Source organism: Chlorocebus sabaeus, chromosome 11 (assembly GCF_047675955.1).
Source record: "Chlorocebus sabaeus isolate Y175 chromosome 11, mChlSab1.0.hap1, whole genome shotgun sequence".
NCBI classification, from domain to species: domain Eukaryota; kingdom Metazoa; phylum Chordata; class Mammalia; order Primates; family Cercopithecidae; genus Chlorocebus; species Chlorocebus sabaeus.
In genome coordinates, this window is record NC_132914.1 from 38,380,911 (window position 1) to 38,399,833 (window position 18,923).

Here is an 18,923-nt window from a genome sequence, read left to right on the forward strand (position 1 = left end):
GTCATAAAGGTAAAGGGCAGAAGAGGAGCTGATTAGTCAACCAACAATGTCTGCTGAATTACTCAGGTGAATTGAAATTGAGATTTTTCTCACAAATGAAAAAGTTCCATCCAATATGTCATCCAGCACATTTAAGAGTTTTTAATGATTATTTTACAGCAACATTAGTAGCTAGTGTTTAAATGTATGTATTAAAGCAAAAACATTTTAAATTTGAAAAACAAAGTACATAAAAGATTATAACAAAATCATCAAAACCAACTTCACTCATGTCTTTAAGAATATTTTTCCTCTTAATTTTTTTTAGATTTTTTGAAAGCAATATCATATTCTATTAAGATAAGAGAGCAAACATGAATAAGTTGCACATAATCAGTCTGTAATGTTTAGATATTTAATTAATAACTAAATCATTTGACAGCAAATACGTTAGATGCTTTTTTCCACTTGTGGTCTGCATTTACTTTACTTTCACAAAGAAAAAAAAACCTGCAGCCATTGTAGGACCAACTTATACCCAGGCTAATCTAAAATGAAAATAAGTATCTTTAATTCCTTTGTAATTCATTGAGAAAAAGTATTTTTAAAAAGAAATAAAATAGCAGTATAATATATATTTTGTAAAAATTGGGATATGAAATAATATATAATTTATACTTTGCACATGTAGAGTTAAGATATGACTGTATAATATCCAAAGCTAACATTAAAAAAAACTATCTTCATTGCTTGGCTGTAGGGAGGGCAGGTAGAAAATTTCACATATCTTTATAGTACTTGCACCAAGATTTCCTGTGTATTTTTTCAACTAGACTCACATCAGTCACTAAGAATTATTTTCAGTACATATTTCTATCTCTAAATATGATTGACATTTTATAGCAGTCAGTGACCTGTCACTATTTTGATCTATGGTCCCAAATAGCCCATTAATCAAAATAGACTAGAGTTAGACTGAAACAGGCCGAGTTCTGGAAGTGGATCCACGAGCCCAGTCATGCTATATATTAGGATGTACTAAGATATGAGGTAGGTGTCAGCAGATGCCCAGCCAGGTATGTAAAACAGAGTCTACATGCTTCAGAGGTGGGTCACAGGACAAGGAAGTAGGTTCTCTAGAGAGACGTGACAGGCTCCCTTTGGGCAGGTAAAACCAAACAAGGAGAATTCAGTTCATTTAACTTTCATGCTAACCTGACTATATTCTTTATTCTAATAACTGTATTTCTATAAGTTTTTGAGACCAAATCCTTACTTTGCATGTTTAGTTATGGAAAAGTACTGCAATGTTACCTATTACCCATGACCCTAAAAAATTGGGGCACCAGAGTATTTAAAGACTAAGCCCATCTTCTCTTATCAGCAGGAAATGGTTGGCAATGGAGAAAGGAAGCTGTACTGTGTAGAAGAAGGATGCTTTGTGATAATTTAAATATTATCTCATTTAGAGAATTTCAAGGGAGCTTACACCACTCTCCACCCAATAATCACTATAATACTGTAAATGTCGTAAAAATTTCCATTTTAGTCTCTTGAAATTTTGATGCCATCATCTTTTTCTAATAGATTTTTCCTAGGACTCTTCTTATAACATGCCTGCGTAAAATTGTGATTACTAACTAACAGATTGAGGTGACATATAATAGAATGGGAAATGGAGTTTGTCTCAAAAAGTATATAAAATGAATAAAAATATCTCTGAAGCACAAATCATAATTTTACTTTCAATTTCCAGAAATAAAATAGAAGAGCAATATGACAGTGGACACTCTCCACATAGTGATAGGTGAAGTAATCCCATTTGAGATTATATAATTGACTAATTATATTAATGGTGAAAATGAGAATGAAAGAACAGTAGCTTTCGCCTGTCGTTTACATTAGTAAATATGACTGCAAATATTCATACATTATTTCTATCTTAATCTTTTTGATCACATTTAAGAAATGTACTTATGTCTGTAATAGATTTATGATAATCACATTATCTGGTAGGAAATAAATGCATTTGCATTAAAAGCAGATCAAAATAGTGATATGAAGTGTTAAAGCTTCAATTAGCTTGAGAGATCATCTATAACTTTATGCTCCTTTTAAGAAGAATCTATCTAGTAAAAAAAGGAATGTATTTAAGAAATAATTTTAGTTTTTAAAAACACAATCTCTATCTGTGGTTTGTTTCTCATGCCTTTTAACCTCATACTACTTCCAAAGCATCAAAATTTGTCATCTAAGTGTTTCCATGGCTGTAGAAAAAAAATCAATAGATGACAGTATTTTCTGTAGGCTGAGAACATAATGCTTACATTACTGGATCCTTTGCTGAGCCTTGTATTGAAATATCCCTGAAAATTCTTTTCCCTGCATCTGAGCACCCTAGGTGAGCTAGCATGGTCATAAGCTAAGGTACAGCCTACAAGGGAGACATGAGGATCATATTCAAGAGGTTCATGCTGAACCTGGCAATGCAATACAGATGCTTGTTTTGAGTAGTTTTTCTTTCAAGGGCCCAAATATCTTCCTAAAATAAAATATATACAGTCATTGCTAAACCATCAAACAGAATACATTATGTGATTCAGGCTTGAAAAGTTTAGAAAAGCAAGAAGCATATAGTTATGAAATAAAATCTTAACCGAAAAATGAATGTGATGTGAAGTGTGTCCTATTCTGCTTTTTGTTCTTGGAAAGGGCAAAGGGAAATGTCTTAACTGCAATATTCTCTCAATGTGAAAAATAATTTCAGTATTTTCTTGGAGATTCGCTTCTTATTTTAATCCCTGAAAGCTTGCATTGTCTGTTCCTATAAAGGTCAAATATAAGAGGGAGTATTGAGAAATATATACATGTAATTTGTGAAAGGTATTATAACTGAGAAGGAAAAGTATCATAAGACACCAATATTATCCAGTTTGGCTTATAAAAATTCACTCCAAAATTGTTAAATATTTGCATATCCCCTTGGAGGGTTTGCTCATTCCTTATGTATAGGAATAACTCTATATACACACTCAGTATAACCTGATAGGCATAGCCTCATCATTATTAGCATGTGACATTCTATAATTTTCCATGAAAATTTTCCTGGCTAGCACCTTTTCCTTTTTTAAAAATACATATTATTAAGATAAAAAAGCTACTTAAAACATACTCTCAGTTTTCTAAAAGCTGACCAGCTTTTATCTCAAAAGCATATACCTTAAATGAAAGGATACATTATCAAAAGAAATATTTAAGACTACTCATTTCATTAAAATATGAAAATCTACTAATTAATCTTTACATAGAAATATGTTTATATGAATCTGTCTTTATTGTATTTGAAAGTTCCAAGCAGTACTTCCAATAACCAAAGTAATTCTGAATGACCGTAACTCACCTTACTTCAAAGAGATAAAAAAGCTTCTTTCAAGGAAGCAAATGAAATTATGAATTAAATTTAGAATTCTGTATGATGACCCTCCATATAATGGCATTTCTAGAAGCCACTTTAGAAGCAGACACTAGACAGACCAGAGCTGTCTATTTCTACATTGGAAATACAATTGTGTAACTGGTCTTTATTAATGTAAGCCTGTACCTCTTGAGATGAGTTCATATTTTAGGAAGTCATATTTAATCACTACTATATTCCATTAAATGAGACTAATATTTAGTATCTAAAAAATCTTTCCAATGTGCTGCTTATAGAATGCAAGTTGGAGAAGGTTCAAAGGAAAACTCTTAACCCTGAAGACCTGAGATTCTCTTAACAATGTCTTTCACTGAGCAGATCTTTTGATTTTAAGAAAATTCAACTTAATCCTTTTTTTTCTTTGATAGATCATGCTTTTGGTGTTGTGTCTAAAAACTTACTGAAGTACCCGAAGTCAGATCAAGGATAACTAACACCTATAGTGTATCAAATTGTTGCTCCCAACACGACCATCTGAAATTTCTATGCTACCACTGTTGTAAAAAGTGGAAACTCAAGATCCAATCCAATGCAGATCAGTGGCCTTATGTTTAAAGTATATGCATACTTGCAACACACATTCATTTCTCCTTAAATCTTCTTACACGGATAGCCTTCTCCATTGGTAACAATAACATTTACATCATCCCCAGGCTTGTCGCATAAGTATCAAAGTACTTGGAAGATCTTTATGAACTTTACACTCCCCTAAGCAATATTTATTTTTAGTTTTCTAAATATTTATGAACTTAGATTTAAAATAAATTGTTTTAAAATAATTCACACTAAAGTCACTATTTATCAAGGATTATGGTGGGAATAGAAATTATCTTACCTTCAAGAAGAGAATCTCTATATATTGATTTATCTACTTGTCTTTTTAAGCATTTTTATATGCATTGAGAAGAAACAAGATCTTCAAACTGGCAGGTGCTACTAAATTGCTCCAGTCAGAAAACCTGTGCAATTGGGAGAGACTCAAGGAAGAGCTTATGAAATTGTCAAACTGAGAAGAAAAATAACATATGATTTTTATCACAGATAAGCATAAGGTCATTTCTTTCAGAAATCAGAAAATCCAGACCTTACAGAAAAAATGAAAGTCTTCAGTAATCAGGGATTCAGGATTCATTTCTCATTTTTTCCCTACTGTGCTGTTACAGCCTGAATAGCCAGAAAATATTAGACATCATCAGTAAAAGTATTAGAAGTGAAGCAGAAAACATTATATTCATTTATGGCTTTTACAACCTCAAGAAGAATATGGAACTAGAGACAACCTAGAACACAACTTTCAAAATTATTGGCAGAGAGCATCTCTGTGAATAACTCATATTTGTAATCTTAATAATAATTGTGGTAGGCACATGGAGTCCTTAGGACATATGCTCATGTTCCTTTCTTTTCGGAATGTACGAGCCCTGTAAAACAAATCGCTTGCTTAAGACCATAACTAGAAAAGGTCATTGCAGGAGCTAAGTCTAAGTATCAATTCCTCTCATCCTTCTGATTCTGATCCAGCTATTTATTTCCTATCTGAAATAGGATGGTGGTTACGGAATGTGTCTGAGGTCTATAAACTATTGAATAAAAGTTTCAGCAAATTTCAACCAAGAATGAGGCAGCTCCCTTTGAAACATTTTGGGTTAACTTATTAATTAGAGAAATTAATTCCTCATACCAGTGGCTGGGGTGGGGGGTGGGGGAGGAGGGGCAGTGGAATTAACTTGAGGATTTCAGTAACCATCTATATGTACAAAAAAAATGTACTCAGTGTCCCAAACACAGTGCTAATAAGACCAGAGCTACAAGAGTGAAAACTTGGCTTCTGGTTTTTAGAAGCTTCATGATTAGTCGAATACTTTATATACATAAGAAACATAAACTAAATTTTGAAGAGATTGATAAATTCATGAGAATGGTTTTAAAATTAGCATTTATTCATTGCTGATTATAAGCCAGGTACACTGCCATCTTCCATGAATTGTCTCAAAATAATTCTGACAATAACCTTATCAGGTAGATTTTATTATCCCCATTTTATAAAGAGTGATATTGAGCTTTGGAGAGATTCAATAATTTGTCCAAAGGCACACTGATAATGGTACTGAGGCGAGATTTAAATGACATAATGAAACTATTTGTTCAAAAGGAAGCTGGAACAGAGCTCTCATCTTCAAGTTTAGTGTTAGAGAAGATAAAATGTCTGTGTGCCATTGCCTTTACTTCTCTCTTAAAAAATAACTGGAGGAGTGAATCATGGCTTAGATCGGGCAGAGACATTCCAGTGACCTGTAAGAATATTCGTTCTTTCTAGCCGCACAGATCATTATTAATTCATTTGAGGCATATGACTTTGCGCCGTGCTCTGTAAATGCTGCCGCAGTGGTGGCATGTGAATGATTCTCTTCTCCTCATCCTGCTGTGAGGTGTCACTCTTCCCTTCCAGGGAGAATAGACCAGAAACAACTGCTTCTCAACACAGCTGTTTGTGATAAATTTTAAACCAGCTGTTCAGATCCAATATCCGTGTAATTTATTGATTGATTGTTCTAGATGGTGCTGAGTGCCAATGTTAGTCACATGTTTAGAAAAAAATCAACAAAAACTGGCTCAGAAAAGAGACTCATTTCTGCAACATCAAGAAGCTCTCCTTCCCATTCAGACTCTTGTTCAAAAATCATTAGGCTCCTATTGTTTTTCAGACAACCAGGCAGCTACCCAGGAGTATGATGTACACAGGTGAAAGGAATAGCCACCTGTTCTCAAGCATTTGCAATCTAGCAGAACAGAAAGTTGTACCAAGAATCATAGCAAGTGTATTAAGTACCATAACCTATATGGGGAACTACAGGAACTCAAAAGAGGACTCAAAAGAGGCCAGGAGAGATGAGAGGTTTTGGCTTCCTGATGGAACTAACTATGGCTAGGTCACCAAAGTATCATGCAAATTTTGATAGGACAAGAAAAGTAGAATGATGATTCTAGGAAAACCAAAAGCATATGCAGAGGCTCAGGGGCATGAAAGCACAGCTTGTTTGGGGAAGTGGGAAGTAGTTAAGTAAGTTTGGCAACACGTGGTACATTTGGAGAAATGTCAGGAGATTCACAGAAAATAATTTTAAATGAAGAGCCTGATGTTTGGCTCAGTATTATGGAGGCAAATATCTTTGTTTTGAATTAAAATGGAGATTCTGTTTCTGATTTTTTTCAAGCAATTTTTTTTCAGTGTTCCCAAATTTTCTTTGACTTATAAAGCAGTACAATGTAAAACAATTTTTTAAAATTTTTCTTGTAGTTTCTGAGGAAGACAAAGGATTTGGACCAATTTTTGAAGAGCAGCCAATCAATACCATTTATCCAGAGGAATCACTGGAAGGAAAAGTCTCACTCAACTGTAGGGCACGAGCCAGCCCTTTCCCGGTTTACAAGTAATGTACCTCACTTCTCTTTTCAGAATGGAGTATCAGAGTAATGATCACATATCAGCAGCTATGAACTTGTACAGATATAATATAGTGCTTTCTGCAAATTCCATGGACATTAACAAATATATTGGCATACAAGCTATTAAAAAAGTTGTCTAATGCTCAAATAGGAGATTCTCTTAAATATATGCAAATAATTCTCACTATTTCTGCACAGGTAATGCTACTGACATTTGACATCATCCACTTACAATTTGTATAATGGAAACCATGTTTTTAAGCCTATGAATGGTTATATAAAATTATGCATAATTTAAGTATACAGATTTGAGGATAAAATGTTTTTGTTATGTATTGGCCTGGATAACTCATACCTACAGAAATGGATACATTTTTATATTAAGTACATTTAAAGATCTTGCACAAATAACTGTAGAAAGCATCAGCTTTTTCAACAGTCTCATATCTGTATTCCAGCCAACACAGCAAATTTCTTAAATGTCTCTACCTATAGGAAAATCTATATAAACATACCTCTTACTGTTTTTCTGGGTTACATATGTATGCTGTCAAAAACAACTTTATAAAAAGCAACAATGAGTTTTCCTGCTTCAGATGTGTCAGAAAAGTATACTAACAGTTTCTCATCTGATGCAAAGAATGAGATGCAAAAATCAACCGAAAGCCAGTGGGTTTAAATTTCACCTGTGCAATGGTTCCATAAGACAAAACAAGTGACTGATGGAGAAATTGGGGACTCTAGTGTGTTCGTGTCACCTGACTAAGTTGAAGGTTGTCGCTCAACAAATTTTAATATTTTTTCCTGGATAGAAAAGTAACTTTCTATTATTATAAAAAATTCTTATAAAAGAGAATATCCCCTTCCACCCATTTGATTCTAATGGTACTCAGGTTTTTCCTGCCTTTGGCTATAATTACAAAATTATTCTTAAGATAAAATGTGAATTTAGATACAAAATTACCATCCCATTGAAATTATTTTTATTGTTTCAATTTCATGAATGGAGATGAGACATAAGTAGGTATTTTATGAATTATAAATAACACATTTGTTCTGAAAATATCTGATGGGCTAGACTTATTTGCACCCTTAAGCCATATATAATGAGAGCCTATTTGTCACTGACATGGAATAATAGAACTAATAGGATGTGTAGAGGAGATCCAATCCGAGAAAATTTTACAGGAGAGGAAGTTGAATCCTGAATAAGTAAATTTGCTTGCTCAAGAACTAGTAAATCACAGATCCAAGACTGAAACACAGGTTTTATGACTTCCAAAGAGGTATGCAATTTTTTCATTATTTATCTATCTGGATAGATTGATAGAATCCCAAAAGCTCTTTCAGCGACACTTATTCTGTGACACTCTGTTGTTAACATTCACACAAGGGACCTTAGCAAATCAGTCTCTAGGCTGGAACAGAGGCAACCAGAAGAAAGGGCTGCTCTCAGATAATGTTCTAGAAACATGGAAAAGGCTATGCTTCTCTTTGCTGCCCCCATCCCCCCACCACAATGGCACAATAAAAAGCAAAGCTTTGCTTTGCCAGTAAGTCACCAACTGCCTCTCACAGGTTGAACCCAGCACTGAAATTCCCACTTTAAGTTTGGCCTGGTTATCCATACATTAATAGACAGAACTAGAGAAGACAGATAGATGTTTAATCTTGTTATGAAGGCAGTCTGCATTTGACAGGGAAAAAAAAGGGAGAAAAAACAGAAAAAAAAATCAGCTCATGATGCAAGTAGTTTGATGGAAAAGAACATTTACAGTTTTAAAAATGGGCCGGGCGCGGTGGCTCACGCCTGTAATCCCAGCACTTTGGGAGGCCGAGGTGGGCGGATCACAAGGTCAGGAGATCGAGACCATGGTGAAACCCCGTCTCTACTAAAAAATAGAAAAAAATTAGCCGGGCGCAGTGGCGGGCGCCTATAGTCCCAGCTACTCGGGAGGCTGAGGCAGGAGAATGGCGTGAACCCGGGAGGCGGAGCTTGCAGTGAGCCGAGATTGAGCCACTGCACTCCAGCCTGGGCGACAGAGCGAGACTCCGTCTCAAAAAAAAAAAAAAAAAAAAAAAAAAAAAAGTTTTAAAAATGTACTTAATTTCAGGACAAATTATACTAACCTTGGTATTCATCCAATTTTTTATTCATATAATAGTTTTATATTTGTAGCATGTTCTGTGACAACATGCTATTCATAGCAACATCCCGAGAGGTACAATGGGGGACTTTACTTCTGACTTATAAGCCTTGAGGCTTTCATTATCTTTCCTCCATCCCCAAAGAAACAAGCATTACAATTAAAAAAGTATTAAAAAGGATTGTAGAATAGTCTATGTTTCCGAAACTAGACCAGTGAACTTCTTCAAACACAGAAAAAGATAATTCTTATATGATGTCACAAGCACAATCAGATCCATGTGGAGGAAATTAAGATAATAAACAAAAAGTTGGAACCAATATAATGAGGGAGAAATTACAAAAATTGGAGCTGCCCAACAAAGAAATCCACTGTCCTGACAAGAGCTAAGCAACTTAATACTAGATGGTTCAGGCAGGGACAATATTGCCATCACCTGTGGTAAGAGGAAGGCTTTATTCATTGGATTGTAATTTAGTAAGTTTTAAAAATGCAAAATCACAGTTTTCTATACTTGCTTTTAAATTATCTCCTATACTGAAAAAATTGTAACTAATAATGTTCCAGTAACTTTGATTTGATGACAGATATTCTAAAGTCATTAGGACTTTTGGGCATGATTATTACTCAAATTAGAAGTGGCCAGGGAATGAGTGATGTGGCCACAAGCCACTACTACTTGAGCGATTTGACCGCAGCTCTAGGCTTATGACTTTCCTCAGGACATGGAACTTTAAAGGATAAACCCTGATAAAGAATGATTATAAAATTATACATCTGAGAACTATTTTTTACATGCATTCTTTTCATCATCACATCAGAAAGTTAGATCCCTGTTTCCAGTCTATTTATAATACTATCCCTATCAGTTAATGCTCTGATTATCTGCAGCACGTCTTACATTGTTATGATATTATGTGGTTGGGGAGAAAAAGAATTGTTCACCTTTTTTACTTTATTAAAAGTAATCTTTGAGTAATGAGAAAAGACATAAGTGACCACTAACTCTAGGCTGAGGAAAATCCAGTTTTACTTGTATATTTGTGGCTCAGAATAAATTTTCAAAAACCCTACTGACTTTTATCATTTTCAAATTGTGTGACTGACCTCTAGTGGTCAGAATATGTCACTTATTGAGCAGAACCCAATGTCAATTAGTATGTTTTATTGAAAAATTACTTTGAAATTTAGAGTCAAATATTGATATTTTATACTTATTTCTGGTAGAACAATGCTTTTAATATTTTAGACAGTATATCTGCATATGTATGAATCTAACTGGTGCATAGATGGCTATCAATTACATCCCAAGAAATCAATTTATGGAGAAAAACTCAGCAAAATATTTGTCACTTGAGATACCTCACAAAAAAAAGACAAAATACGTCACGTACTTTGAGTTTTACCTGTCTGTACCTGAGCTAAATTACAAATTATGGTCCTAGAGACTCAGAATTATAGAATACAAAGAAATACCACCTGAATCATATTCTTAATTGTCTGACTTCACATGAAGCCGTACCCAAATTATTTTAGAACTGTGTTAGCTCCGTAGAGTTTCTAGGTCTCATGACCTGTGATATGACCTTTGCGTCTTTTCCTCATAGATGGAGAATGAATAATGGGGACGTTGATCTCACAAGTGATCGATACAGTATGGTAGGAGGAAACCTTGTTATCAACAACCCTGATAAACAGAAAGATGCTGGAATCTACTACTGTTTAGCATCCAATAGCTACGGGATGGTCAGAAGCACTGAAGCAACCCTGAGCTTTGGATGTAAGTAAACTGTAACTTTTTAAAAAGGGCAAGCGTGTTTAGGTGAGTTCAGCAAGAAGAACCATCAAGAAAGGATAGTGAGAGGAAGGCATCATAGATGAGGTAGATCTTACAAGATGAGTGGGCCCTAATTGTGTGATGGAGACAACAAAGCACCACAAGGCATACTATGAATGCACTCAAAACAATGAAAGATGATGTTGTCAAATAAAGGAAGGCTGGGGTCTGAGGATCTTGACTCTCTAAAAATTAGCATCAGGATGAGCGTGGTGGCTCATGCCTGTAATACCAGCACTTTGGGAGGCCAAGGCTGGTGAATCACGAGGTCAGGAGATCGAGACCATCCTGGCCAACATGGTGAAACCCTGTCCCTACTTAAAATACAAAAATTAGCTGGGCGTTGTGGCACGTGCCTGTAATCCCAGCTACTCAGAAGTCTGAGGCAGGAGAATCGCTTGAACCCGAGAGGTGGAGGTTGCAATGAGCCAAGATTGTGACACTGCATTCCAGCCTGGTGACAGAGCAAGAATCTCTCTCAAAAAAAAAGAAAAGAAAAGAAAAGAAAAGAAAAGAAAAGAAATGCATCAATGGAAGCGCCAAGCCTTGTATTATCAAAGGGGCTTTTGGGGGAAGAAAATGTCACATATTGCAACATAATGGCTGTGACTCTTCAAAGATTAACCCAACATGACAATATCTTATTCTCTAGTATTTAATTTCTCATAGTAGGAATAAATGTAATTATATTTTAGTTAATTTATATTAAATTTAAATTACATGAAACATTTAATTAGGACTAATAATGAAAAACTGTGCTAAGCTAAAAATTAGAGGTTGTTTTGAAAGAAAGTTTTACATTGGGAGATGAGTTGGACCAGGCGATCTCCAGTATGATTTAAATCAGCACTTAAATCTTTTGCAAAATGAATTATAGGATGAAAACAATGTTTTAAGAAGTCCTTCATGGTAGGGTTTATCAGGAGGGAATGAGAGAGGTCCAGGAAGAGAAGTAAGATTAAATTAGTGTGGTGAGAGTGAAAATGTAAATAACGTAGATATAAAGGAAGGAATTAACAGGTTGCACAAAAGGAAAGAAGACTGTAAATTTTGTTTCCCAAGGAATATCTAGTCAAAGGGCAGAAACATTCTGTTCTCATTAATAATGGGATGGGAGCAAGGAAAAGCAATTTCAAGGATGGCAGGAAGCATTTAAATGGTTGCTTCACATGCAGAGGTTATCGTGATATTGAGTTATCCAAGTGGAAATGTCAAGTAAGCTATTGAGGATAGGGATGGCATTCAAATAAGACACCAGGCCTAGAGAAGTGGATTTGAAAAGTCCTCTGCAAAAAAGTAACACTTGGAATAGATGGATTTTCAGAGGTATACAATTTATACTGAGAAAAGTAACAATTCGATGTTATGATTTGGCTGCTGATCACAGGTAAGGAACAGGAAGAGAGGCAGAAAAAAAAATAGAATGAGTGTCAGTAAAACAAATGAAGAACTGGAAGAAGAATATCAAGGAATCAAGCGAAATGTAAGTTCCAAATACACAGAAAAGAGTAAAGAAAATTAAAACTGAAGCAAACCCAGAATTTGAGAAGGAGCGAGAGATTGGTCACTTTCACGTTCCCTAAATAGGGTCCTGCCTTTCACCCTTATTCCTTCCTAATATCCAAGCCCTCCCTCAGGAAGGGAAATACCTTTCAAATGAGTCCATTCCTCTTAACTTGTTCTTTCTTTCTTACTTTCTTTGGTAGATCCTGGTATTGTCTGATTTCATTATATTTCCAGATACTCTGACTGAGATTCTCCCCAAGTCTGAAACAAAAGTCTTTAGGATATTTGTGATTTTCAGGGTCATCCGAATTGTTATGCAGGCTGCTCCCAATATCCGTAGACTTTGAGCTCATCACAGAACTTTTTAATAGTGTATACAAATCTCAGCAATGTAAGAACGAGGAGCTGACTTTACTAGGCTTCGCCAAACCACTGAAAAGTGCTGTATCTCAAGAATGAGTTATTCGCTGAAAGGTAAAATTGATGAATGTCTCTGTTTCTATTGATGTGGGAATGAATGTTTCCCTTTTTTTCTTTTGTAATTAGATCTTGATCCTTTTCCACCTGAGGAACGTCCTGAGGTCAGAGTAAAAGAAGGGAAAGGAATGGTGCTTCTCTGTGACCCTCCGTACCATTTTCCAGGTAAACTTAATTCCTCTCTATTAGCATCTATGAAACAAAATGGACAAGTTTCCATATTCTTAATAATAATGCTACATTATTGATAATCATGGCTCATTATTAATTAAATTAGACTGAATATTTACATATCTTGTAATGTGTCACTAATTGTTATGGACACTTCCTTTCTCAGCTCATTAGTCACCTGGCTCTAGTCCCAAGGATCTCTAATCATTTCAGTTTATAAACTTATATATGTTGTATTATGCCATCATTAAAGTTCCTATTCCACAGGGAAATTCTGTTAGATTTTCTAGAAAATATTCCTGAAATAGAATAGTACCAAGAAACGATGTATAATCAATCATTTTCTTAATAAGTTAGTATCTATAAAATACTGTGAGCCCTGTGTAATTAAACACTAGAAAGGGATAAAGACATAATAAATTATTAATCTCCTTAGAAATGCCAATCAGCAAGAATAATCATCTACTTTATAAATGGGGCTTAATTGTCATCTGTTATGAAATTCAACTTTGAATGTATGTTTTCTGTACTTTTATATGGCTAAGACAAAATTCACCAAAGTGCTAATTAAAAGATGAATTCTTCATACACTTTCACCAATTTTCATTTATTTATCAAATATCCCTTTGAAACAATACATAAATACCTCTTTTCACAATTTAAAAATCATGTTTCTATTCTTATAGTTCTAATATGCCATTAATTTGACTTTAAACATCTCCATGGAGACTGAAACCTAACAGGCTTTTAGAATACATGCAGGATTTTGTGTGGAATACATCAATCTGATGTGTGTGTATGTACATATACACACACATATATTTCACACAAAATTATACATTATGTATTCCATGTGAAATTAGGTGTGTATGTGTGTGTATGTATGTATGTGTGTGTGTTTATATATTATATATATGTGTATATATATATAGCTATGGTTATTTACATATCAAATATTGGTGATTTCCTCCATAATAGGGGAAAGATGATTGCTTGATAAATATGGAGGGACATATAAAATTCAAAATTTTGTAACATCCTTTCAATGAGAAAAGCCTTTTTCTTAAGAAACTACATATTTAAATATATATTTAATATATATTTTAAAACCTACCATTTTCATAGCATTTCCCACAAAGTAATGGCCAAAAGTATACAGTGACTACATTTGACCATATTCAATACTGGATGGACTTCACTCCATCACTCACGGACTCAGAAAATCTCTTATGAGTACTTATTATACAGCAGGCACAATGTAATCCACAGAAATGCCTAGTGGAACAAAACAGGAAAAGCTACCAGCCTTCAGAGGTCTTCCGCTGGGAGAGTTAGACCTTAATAAGAAAAATGGTTAAAAGACATGGCATGTTAGATATTGAAAATAAGGAGATATATATATATATATGTATAATGCAGGGAAGTAGAGAGAGTAAGTATTGAGGGATGACTGAACTCAGGAGGAGCATCACTAGAAGGAAAGTTGGAATAAACACCTGAAGGAAGTAAAGGAGCTAACAATATGAGTATCTGAGAGAAGAGCATGCCAGGCAGATGCTGAGGTCAGACTATGGAAAAACAAGGAAGGCAGGGTGGCTGTCATAGAGTGAATAAGGCAGAGGGTAGTAATAAATGAAATAAAAGAGGTACAAGAGCTGCATTATGGAGGACCTTATGATCCATAGCAGTTATTAAAACTTTGGCTTTTACTTTGAATGCGATTTACATTTCAGGGCTTTGAGCAGAGGAGACACATGACATGACTTAAGTTATAGAAAGGTGACTCTGGTTACTGTTTTAAGAAAGGACCTGGGGAGGGAAAAGGTGGAAACAGGAGATCGGTTTGGAGGTATTGCAATAATTTAGGTAGCATGTGATGGGCCACAATGGTGGCAGTGGAGGTGGGAAGATAAATCCAGGCATATTCTAGATAAATAGAATATATTAAATTCTATATAGAAATATAGGTATATTTTGGTTAAATTCTACATATCTTTTGAAGGAGAAGCCAAGAGGACTTGCTTGTGGATTTTATGTGATATATAAGATAAATATAAAAGTTGAGGGTGGCATAAAATTTTTGCCAAGAGCTCCTGAAAGAATGCAGTTGCCATTACTTCAGCTGAAGGAATAGGTGTGGACATGTTAAATGTGAAGCGTCTGTTAAGCTTCCAAATGGAAATCAAGGTGGCAGTTCTATATGTGTGTAGATTTCAGGGGTGATGTCTAAGCTTGGAATATACATTTGTGATTCATCATTCTATAAGTTGTTTTCAAAACCATGGGACTGCAGCGTGATTACCTAGGGAATTAGAATAGATAGAAAGCGAGGAGCAGGGGTCCAAGGAACAGGCTCTGAGATTTTTCTAAGGTAAGTCCTGCTTTCAGTCTTTGCTGCCTCTTAGCCATGGTGCTGAGTGTAGAATTTCATTGGCCAGAGCAAGGTTGGCAGAAACTTAAAACCATTAAGCCAAAAGAGTCCATTACTTCCTTATCTCAATAAAGATGAATATGTTTACATGGAAAACAAAAACAAAAACAAAAATAAAGTTGGTTCAAGAGTCCAAGAGACATAATTCACAGAATAAATCTGAATAGTTCATCAGTTATACCACCTTCAACCGATATAAAAATAGACATTTGCTTCAAAACCATGCGTGTATGTATACGTGTATGTATACTATTTTACTATCTCTCTGCTAGAAATCTCCTTCCTTTTTAAAGAAGGTAAATTAAGGTTTTATGTTTTGTGACTTAGAACTTGGGTTGAGGGTGCAAAGGAATCTGTCTTTGGGTTCTGAACCTCTAAGAATGTTATATATACAATTATTTAGAGTTGTCAAACCTATTGATTCTATTTGGTGATCTGAGATTCAGTCCTTACTATGTCAAGTAAACTTAGGCATGTCTACATCTTAATTTCCTCATTTAAAATGTATATGAAAATGATAAAATGGATATGTAGTTTCTTTTGTTGTTGTTGTTGTTTTTTGAGATGGAGTCTCACTCTGTCACCCAGGCTGGAGTGCGGTGGCACAATCTTGGCTCACTGCAAACTCCGCCTCCCGGGTCCAAGTGATTCTCCTGCCTCAGCCTCCCGAGTAGCTGGGATTACAGGTGCACACCACCACACCCAGCTAATTTTTGTAGTTTTAGTAGAAACGGGGTTTCACCATGTTGGTCAGGCTGGTCTCGAACTCCTGACCTCGCAATCTGCCTGCTTCTGCCTCCAAAAGTGCTGGGACTACAGGCGTGAGCCACCATGCCCTGCCAAAGATATATAATTTCAATAGATTATTATTAAAGTAAATAAAACATATTTTAGTACAGTTGATGTTTTGTATCTGTTATTATTTAGTACATTTCACTACACTAAAGATTTTTAGTTCAGGATTATAGAGATGTTACCTTCCTCATTTATGTGCAGGCAAAAAGTCCAAAAGGAAACATGTCAACTTTTGCAATCCCATATACTTTTCTCTGTACTTGGATGGTCTGCAGCTCCTTGCAAGGGGGGAAACTCTCATTTGGACCACTTTACTTATTTATCAAGAGTGATCATAAATGTGCATTTCAGTACAAATGTTCACTCAATTTTATAACATTTGATATACAGCTAATTTCCTCGTGTGTGGCACAGAGTAAGTGCTCAATATAATATCTGTGAGAGTGAGAAAATGAAAGAAAGAGCAAATAGATTTGTTCATTAAATTAAGTGTAGGGGTTAAGTTTCCTGAAAACATAAACTTACTTGTTTGATTTTATTATATTGCAATAAATAATTCATAAATGTGGAAGACTTTTTAAACTCACAGACTCTCAAAAATGAAAACATAATGCTTCCTTTCCAACTAATTTTCTGTCAATATCATGATCAAAAATCAACTTACTCCATTTCACAAAATATAAATCATATCTTTGTATATAGCAAGAGAGAAATAAAGGGAAAAAAAAGTCTGTCATTTTAAGGGTAGGTATTGTTAACAAAATAAGAGATACCTCATAATAGAGACATTATGAAATTTAAAATGGATAAGAAAATAAGAGTACTGTTCAGAATAACAACTCCTGGAATATTGAATATAATCTTGAAAGAATCTTAATAGACTAAATAGATCATTACAAAAATAGACAGGAATGAGAGACCAGGGTAAGGAACACATTAGCTCACATCAAAACTTTCTTTCCAAACGTGTTTAATGTATAGTTTATTGTGTTAAAGTACTGATCAGAAGCTACAGTGATTTTGGTGTAGGCAAATTCCATTCTGTTCAAGCTAATTTTCTAAAAGGCAAGAAAATCTTCTAAAAAGTTTTCAGGTTATTTCTCCATGGTTTGAACTAAAGAAGTTCAAGTGTATTTCAAGCAGATACATATAGCATTTTGCAAGATTACATAAGTGGTGTAGTTCAAAGTAATACAATGATATTAGCCAAATGCATTGTAATTGGACAAAATGAATTTCTCCTGTAATATATGTGCTCTAGATTTCTGGGGTAAAAGCAAGAAGTTTCATATATCTACCAGTAAAAGCAACATTTCTTAAGCATATGCTGACACTTACTGAAAAAATAATTTTATAGTAATTTATTGTTTAATCCAGTCTATAATCTGAGGAAAACAGATGGCTTTTGCAAAGATGGTTGATTTTATCATCTGCATAGGGCTAGGAAAGACACAAAGAAGATGGTCTGTTGAGTCCTTGAAAAAACTAGATCAGGGCTTAGCTTTTGATTGACAAAATCATGTCTCATCCATAAGTCGGAGAGTCAGGGTGGCTATTGCTCCAGTCTTGGTACAGCTAATTTTGGTGATGGTGGGTGGGGAAGGAGGTGAGAACATCAGTTCTGCCTCCCTTTTGCTGTATGACCTCCGGCAAGTCACTTCACCCTATTAGGCCTTGGATCCCCCATTTAAAAATGGCAAGAGCCCTTCCTACCTTTGTTGTAATAAGTGCTGACAGATTCTAACAAATTGCAATTATTGTTTTGTCCAAGTGAATGGCTTTAAAAATAAGTAAGATTTGTTAAATAAATTTAGATTATTTACATTGCAAGTCCCACAAATGCAAAGGCCACATCTATCTTGTTTAGCAGCACTTGGAAAGTACTCAGGTTTTGCAAAATAAATAAATTAGAGAATCTACATGGGACAGTCAGTCAGACCAGTTGTTCTATAGTCCAAGACTTATGTTCATACAACATCACAATAACTTCTCCGAGTTAGCATTTATCCCTTGTAAGGATCAAATACCATCACTTCTTTCATTTCTTTACACACATCTTTGATGAATGGGGGGCAGGAAACTGTCTTACATTTTAGAGAAATTGAGAAATAGAGTGACTAATAAGTAATAGAGTGACTGATAAAAGTCATACTGAGAATTAAAATTCAGGTCTCTGTATTCACATAACCACTGAGGATTCAGATTACTCTAAATGCATTTTGTGGGAAGTATCTTTCATACATCCTATAGTTACAAAAGTCCTTTCTCTGTAAGGAAATACTTTCTTGACATTTTTGGCTTTGGTGGTGGGGCAGGGAGAGTGAGGATTTAATTTTTCACAGAAATCCCTACAAAATTTGGACTTACATTTCAACTGAGAATAGGAAATATTATTTCAGAATCAGAAAAGATCAAAGTCTTCTTTTAAATGTACTGTACATATCAGCTTGAATGAAAGACTACTTGATACTCCTTTCTGAATGTGATACTTCTTTACTTATCCCAGGAGCCCTCATTTAAGACATTTAAGCAGCTCCCTAAATATTTTCCTATCCTAATTATCTGGTGACCCTAAATCAGCAAAAAGAAAAAAATTAAAAGAATTCAATTATTCACAGATATAACTGCCTAGAAATATATGTTAACCATAATTCTGAG

General features: G+C 34.7%; 1 protein-coding gene across 4 annotated transcripts in view; it reads left to right on the plus strand.

The window, feature by feature from the left end:
• CNTN1 (contactin 1) overlaps positions 1-18,923 on the plus strand; it is a 399,377-nt gene that overhangs the window by 227,884 nt on the left and 152,570 nt on the right. For all 4 annotated transcript variants that reach the window (XM_073020625.1, XM_008002892.3, XM_008002893.3 and 1 more), the window contains exons 4-6: positions 6,753-6,885; positions 10,656-10,828; positions 12,938-13,033. In XM_073020625.1, the coding sequence (XP_072876726.1) occupies positions 6,753-6,885; positions 10,656-10,828; positions 12,938-13,033 (402 nt within the window). The remainder of the gene's footprint in view (positions 1-6,752; positions 6,886-10,655; positions 10,829-12,937; positions 13,034-18,923) is intronic.